General features: G+C 42.9%; 1 protein-coding gene across 1 annotated transcript in view; it reads right to left on the bottom strand.

Annotated features, from left to right (window-relative positions):
- Positions 1-787: 787 nt before the first annotated feature.
- The window catches only part of LOC142483062 (solute carrier family 66 member 3-like), an 11,236-nt gene continuing 4,523 nt past the window's right edge, over positions 788-7,500 (bottom strand). Inside the window, exons 3-6 of the mRNA XM_075583142.1 lie at positions 7,181-7,250; positions 5,717-5,774; positions 3,238-3,358; positions 788-897 (exon numbers count right to left, since the gene is read on the bottom strand). Coding sequence (XP_075439257.1) covers positions 809-897; positions 3,238-3,358; positions 5,717-5,774; positions 7,181-7,250 — 338 coding nt within the window. The 3' untranslated portion in view covers positions 788-808. The remainder of the gene's footprint in view (positions 898-3,237; positions 3,359-5,716; positions 5,775-7,180; positions 7,251-7,500) is intronic.

Raw genomic sequence — 7,500 nt, forward strand, 5'->3', positions numbered from 1 at the left:
CATGTGCATAGACACGTAAAAATTGATTCAGCGTTCACCATCCACCCCACTCCCGAAGTTGCGTTGCGTCACTTCCGGTCCGGCCGTCGCGTCACTTCCGGTTTAGCGATCGATCGCAGAATTGATCCATGCTGACAGGAATCTTTTATTGGTGATCCTTGTAGAAATGTGTGCTTATTCCCCTGGTTGGGGAAAAGGAGAGACTTTTCCCCAACCAGTAGAACACCGGTATTTGGAGGCATTGTGGAATAAGCACACATTTCTACGAGGATCACCAATAAAAGATTCCTGTCAAGCATGGATCAATTCTGCGATCGATTGCTAAACCGGAATTGACGCGACGGCCGGACCGGAAGTGACGCAACGCAACTTCGGGAGTGGGGTGGATGGTGAACGCTGAAGCTGCGCATCAATTTTTACGTGTCTATGCACATGGTGCTTATGTGAGTGTGATATTTATTGCCTTTACAATTATACTGATAGTGAACATACAATGTTGCACTAAAGGTGTCATTCTTTCTGTCGAGGGTTTATTCTGCTGACACAAGGGAACCTATGTCAAGGAATACCTCTCTTTATACTGCTGAGTCTACACCATCACATCTATTGCTATCCACTGCTGAATTTCAATTGGGAGATTGAGTTCCCAATCACGATTCCTGTATAGATTACCTTATCTGTTTAAGACATACTACACTATTATATTTTTCTCCTTTATATATGGTGATTCCTGCGCTCCCCACAAGCTTCTCCCAACCAGTTCCAATTACAGTAAGTGTACATATGGTAGAAAAAAAAGTGAAATTGCTCAAATAATGTTTTTAAGTGATGATAACATTGTGGTAAATAACTTACCCGCCTGATCTCCCGTGGTCATTAAAGTTGTAAATATCCGGGCTGTAATTTGGACACAATTTACAATTAGCATATGGATACATAAACCCCCACTCATTGTCTTGTGTCTGTCTCCAGCATCCTATCTGGCTGCGTTGTGGGATTGTATTTACTGTAGTGCCGACGATTATTCTAAAACAAACCTGGGGCAATCTCCAAAAAGACATGCTGGGTACATTCTGCAACATTTCACACATTTCTGCAGACAGACTAATGGCCCATCGGATTAACAGCGGGGGTCCTGGCAGTCCCATTCAAACTGAATGTGACTGCCAGGGACCCCTGCTGTGTTAATCCGATGGGCCATTAGCCTCTGCAGAAATGTCACTGAAATGTACCCAGCATGTACCTGGCTAGTTTAAGGCAAGTGTTAGAATACTCGTTGGCTCGTCTGTACAGTAGGTACTGGGCCTCCAAAGACTATGGACTATAAGACTAACCGTTATATTGCTTGGTGAGATGGTAACACGTGGCATTTACAAAAAAAAGCTTCCTTCATTGCCAGCCTCGGCCGGACAAAAAAGATAAACGCCGGAGTCAGTGTGCGAACGCAGAGGTTACATTCCCCAATAAATAAATGGACGGTCAAACAGATACACTGGGGATTGCCACACACTCTGAGAAATCATTTTTAGCTGGATTAAGACTGGGGAAAGGCACTGGATTGCCACAGACTGATGCATGAATTTGCTACTAAGGGTTAACCTAATGAACGGCAATGTCAAATGACAGTTAAATCCTGGCAATATATGAATATATCGCTCCAGAGTCTGCAGCTTCATGATAGTTGTATGTATATGTTTATACAGGTCTTGGAAATAGAATTTAATGTCACATCTTAAGGATATTTAACATGTAATGTATAGGGGATTATGCACATTGGATAGGGTACTTCACTACTGTATGTAGTATTATTTGTATAGAAGGGGAGTTGAACAAATACATGTACCTTTTTCTATCATTGTTTGATGCTGTATTCTCCCTCGTGCGCGCGCGCGTGTGTGAAATATATATATATGTGTGTATGTACGTATATATATATATATATATATATATATATATATATATATATATATATATATATATATATATATATATATATATATATATACAGTGGTCGACAAATCACCAAAAAATCTACTTGCCGAACAAAAAAATCTACTCGCCACCTAGTACCAAACGTGTGCTGCTTGGGCAAATAGGAGCTCGCCACGATGTTAAATCCACTCGCCCGGGGCGAGCAAATGTATAGGTTTGTCGAACACTGTACCTTCCTTCATTGGAATAACCATAATATGTATATATATGTATACATATATGTATATAAATAAATACACATATATACACTATATATATATATATATATATATATATATATATATATATATATATATATATATATATAGTGTATATATGTATATTTATTTATATACATATATGTATATATATATATACATATTATGGTTATTCCAATGAAGGAAGGTAGAGTGCTTTTTAATAACGTCTAGGGCCGTTGGCCACGGCCAAAGCACTGACGGCAGTCTCCCGCCGGGCAGGTCGCCGCTGTACAATTCGCCTCTCCAAAAATGAATTTCGGTCGCTCGCCGCTCCTAGTCCTGTGGCCGCCGCTCTGACGGCGCAGGACATTTAAAGATGGAGCGGCGGCCACAGAACTAGGACCGGCGAGCGACCGAAATTCATTTTTGGAGAGGCGACCAGCCTGACGGTGAGTTGTGGCGGCGATTGGCTGTGACCAAATGGTCCCATTCAGTTTCTATTACCCCACATGGATTTTCTGTCTGTAATTATAAGCTGTATAGCACCGCCTGGTATGTAGGGTTAGTACCTGCTAGTATGAGCTAGGATTAGTGTTGTTGTTGTTCCATATATTTTACACCAACATGAAAAAATAATTTGACAGAACAAGTGACACTGCGCATTTAAAGAAGCTATTCCCCCCCCCACGCCCGAGTTAATTCCACCTTTCCACCTGCAGGACCCCTCTGTTCCAGAGACACACACACCAGTGTAATTACCCTCCTAGGGGATTTAAGAGGCCGCCCAAAAGGAAGCTTCCGACTGTCTCGCCAGAGCAGTGAGATTTGGTGGCCATTTTTCATTCTCTGTATGGAGCTCAGAGATTAGTAACTTCTCTACCGGTCAGTATGTTAGGAGCTGAAAATAACAGACTCTGAAGGACCCCCGGGAGGCGGCTGGGTGAATAATAAAAAAATAAATAAAAGACTGTGGGAATGTTGCTTCAAAGTGACATTTTATTTAGCAATAGCTTAGAACCCATTTGGCATAAAACCCCTTAGTAATTTATTAGCCCAAATAACTTACTTGCGGAGGTGTACGTGGCAAAGCCCCATGTCAGTGCACTAGCTTGCCCAGAGTCTTTGCTCTGCCACAGACATTGGAGCTGCAGAAACTTGCTGGACGCGCTGATGACCGTGCACAGATTCTGTAGAAGAGGACCATGCGGTCATGATGGAGATAAGGGTAGAATGTTACCATACAGAAACGTAACACCTCTCTGGGAATTAAAGTAGGAGGCCCCCGAAAAACAGAATGTCTCTTACAACTCTTCCTTTGACATTCTACGGGGGAGATTCACGGGATCGCACTGCGATGCCGTGTTTACCGACATTCAAGTCAATGACCGTTAACGGGAGATCACTGTGCAAATCGTTGCATCGTCAGTGAATACCGGCGTGTGTGCAAATTAGGCGTGCGTTCTTCCCTGTGCCCACTTAAGGGCAAATGACCTAACACGCCTGATTGCTGGTTTTTGTTTACCATTTGATTCTCCCCTTACACGGTTAGTATCCCAGAGTAGAACTGGGCCAGACTTAACACATGGAGACGCCCAATTGAGCAAACATCTGGAATATAATAATGGCTGCAGGTATCATCACGTGTAACAATGTCCTCTTTAGTCAATGGCTTGCTATGATTTGCACAGGTTGTCTTTTTTATTGACTGCTGTGGCAAGAGCCTATTTTTCTATTGTGGTTATCAGAGCTCCATTACTGCTGAGCCAGGAGCAGTCCTGCTCTGGGGGGCCTACAGCTTCCGTAAGCTTACAAATGATGTATTCCCCAGATTGTACGGTATGTTGATAATGGCTGATACTGGGCTGAAGGAGGGGGTGGGCAGACCCCAGTGCCAGCTCGCCTTGTGATCCCAAGTCGCTTTATCTCCCTGTGCCACAGGAACCAGTAGATTGTAAGCTCTTCAGGGCAGCGACCCATTCCACCCTTAAAACTCTGTGCACAACTCTGCCTATGCTGCACTATGCAAGAACATAGCATGAAAAATACAAACCAGAAAGTGCACACAATGTGTGTGACAAATATAGTACGAATGGTGAATTCATGGACACAAATATCAATCAATGTGTAATATAAGAAGAATTACTAACGAGCAAAAATTAGGCTAATGTAATATAGGTGACAAACACAATCAAACTAAGTGTAGTGAATACAATAATATAAAATAATAATGATAAATTCCCTTAGGGAATGGTGTATAGTCTGCTGCTTTGACAAATAAGATGACAGGGCATCCAAATCTATAGGAACAGGAAAGAAAGCGCAAAACCTCTCATGGTGTAGAATGTCAACATTAAAATGTATCAAGTACAATGGTAAGGGAGGCGCATGCAAAAACGAGGAATAAACAAAGCAGTGGGTTTAAAAAACGTGTTGGCCAGAATGGAACCACGATTCGCCGCTCCACTGTCCAGGTCAGCCAGGTAGTGGATGGATGGCCGGGGACGTCCCTCCTGGATGGTGGTAGTCGTCCGTGGCAGCCGTGCAGGTTTCCTTCTCTGTGCTCGGTCCTCCACGGGGGCTGTTCAGAGATCCTCCATGGGGAATTCCTCACTCGCCCAGCGACGGAGCCACTCACCTGGGCAGAAGGAACCTCCATTCTGGCCAACATGGTTTTTAAACCCACTGCTTTGTTTATTCCTTGTTTTTGTGCGCGCCTCCCTTACCATTGATTGTTGAATCCTTGGTGGAGAAATGTGGAGCACTGCATGCAAGGGTTGAAAAATGAGGGGTACGGCACACCCAAAAACGGGTTCAAAAACTATTTATTGAGGGCTAGACATGGGAGACAATCAAAGACATGTAGGGTAGCCATCAAATAGTTTTTTAACCCGTTTTTGGGTGTGCCGTACCCCTTATTTCTCAACCCTTGCATGCAGTGTTCCACATTTCTCCACCGAGGATTCAACTATCAATACCAATTCCATGCTGGATGCACGCCTATGGAGACAACAGTTCTTCAATCCGTGAGTAAACTCACTCTATGGAGATGGTTTGCCTGTGCTATACACACAAATATTACTTTATACTCCAAGTAGTTTCTCTCATAGTGTGGTGGTTAAAGGGTTAGGTTGGCTCCACAGGCTTTACCTTTCCCAATTATACCATAAATCCCGCTTAGAGATTTAAGCCCAGGTGTGTGGCAACTACTAATATATGAGTTTTATGCTTGGTAATCAGTGTTGTTGAAGATTGCACTAGGCATTTATTGCATACTCCTATCATTCTATGTTATGGTTGGCTTCAAGATATGTTTCATGCTATCATGTTCAACGCTCTGTCGCACTGATCCTGGGACTTGATTGTTCAACCTTTCTCTATCCCTTACCATTGTACTTAATATATGTTCATTTTGACATACTACACCATGAGAGGTTTTGCCCTTTCTTTTCTGCTCCTATCCAAGAACATGTTCTATTATTACCGCTCAGCAATTTACTGCAGGGTTAATGAGTTCACTACACTGCATAATTAAATATCAAACTCACCAGTGCTAGGTCGATTATCCATTTCTGAAGGACCAAGATGTGCCATGCAGCAAAAAATCTTCTCTGCCGTTAAGGTGCACAACTATTAAACACGATATATTGGCGACTGTAAAAATATTCTGATTGGATGGAAAGTACCGTACTGTATGTGGTGGTCTTTTCTGGAGTATATTTTTAAAGCAATAACACATGGGTCCAAGCCCCTCCAAATATTAACATCCATTTATACTATAACAAGCGCACTCGTTATCTGAGATATTCAGAAAGAGCACAACAATGAGTGTTATGGAATGTACAATATGTATTACCAGGGACTAATAAAGTTCAGAGGGCAAAGAGTGTTACAGTGGAAATGCCTGTATAGCGCTACACAAGGCATTGGGGGGGGCAACTTCATGATGTAGAGTGGTAATTAGCAACTCTGTCACCAACATGATCCTTTCTGAACCCGCAGTCTTTCCGGCGCCTTATCGGCAGATACACGGCGCCGGGAACCCAACTGATCTTGTTTGAGCCCTGCACGTGGTGGTCAAAACAGTGAACTTTTGTAAACGTTACACTTAGGCTCTAATCTTGACGTCACAGGGACGGTCTCTGCCCACAGTCGCCATCTATATTAACCCCCATTGCATCTTTGTGCCCATCTAAAAATGGCACAAGAGCCAAGGGCGCCGAGAGGGAAATGGGGGTGGGGATCCAGTGCCATACGAATGCTGCAACAGTGATCACATGGCTCTAAAGGTAGAATTCCTGCAGATAGATATTCTGCCAATGAGATGGTTAACATTCTCATGCCCAGAATTATATACAGGTAATGTTTCATACTTCCTGCCCTGGAAAGAACGCTGCAGCCAGTCCAATTTTGGGGGGCTAGTTTGTCTTACACTGGGATAATGGGCTGAAAGACGTATCTTTGAAAACTTGGTGCCATTTGTAATAGAGACGCCAAAAAAATATCCAAAGGAAGAGAGAAATAATCTGTCATTTAAGCATCGACAAATGTTCCTGCAGTCTGCCCGAGACAGTGGCCACGTGTAACCTCAACTAGGCAAACATTAATGCAAGGTAATGTGTACTTACCTATTTGTGTAACAAATTGTCCCGGGCAAATCAACTCGCCACAAGCGCATTGAATTTACATTTGCTGTGTACTTGTTTTTTTGAAGTTTTACACGTGACAAGATCCTACAGGCACATTTCTGTTTGTAGAAATATGAGGATTCCCTTGGTTGACAGCGACAGGTAGGAGCTGTCATATCGCAATCTCTCCGACACGCAGCCATGAAAAATGTTTCATCTACCACACATCTTTACAATCTACGTGGTCACCCTTTGGAAGTCAAAGTGACCCATGCTTTTGCACTAAAGTGCACTTGGCTGAATTTTCACCAATTCTCCCAACTGTCATGGATTCCCTTAGAGAAGTTACTCCAAACTAATTAGCAGCCTATATTGAAAGGATACATGCCAGCGTATGGCAAAGCCGTTTTCACACTTCCACTGTAATGAAACATAAGTAAAAGAAGAAAGGCATCTGAAATACAAAAAAAAAAAAAAGTATATACTCATCATACAGAATCCAGCTTCTTCCGTTTCCAAGAACACCAGACAAAAATACCACGTGAGCACATTCCCGTGTCTGGCAGGTCTGCAAACCTTTTGTGAAATCTAACGGGCATTTCGGTTGCTAAGTTTAACCACACTGATGTTGCAGACTCTCCGTTATCAGGACACCTCCGATGATATACACCGTCTCCAGCAGCAGGACTCGCAGTGTCGTACAG

The sequence above is a fragment of the Ascaphus truei genome, unplaced genomic scaffold (genome assembly GCF_040206685.1).
Source record: "Ascaphus truei isolate aAscTru1 unplaced genomic scaffold, aAscTru1.hap1 HAP1_SCAFFOLD_2921, whole genome shotgun sequence".
NCBI lineage: Eukaryota > Metazoa > Chordata > Amphibia > Anura > Ascaphidae > Ascaphus > Ascaphus truei.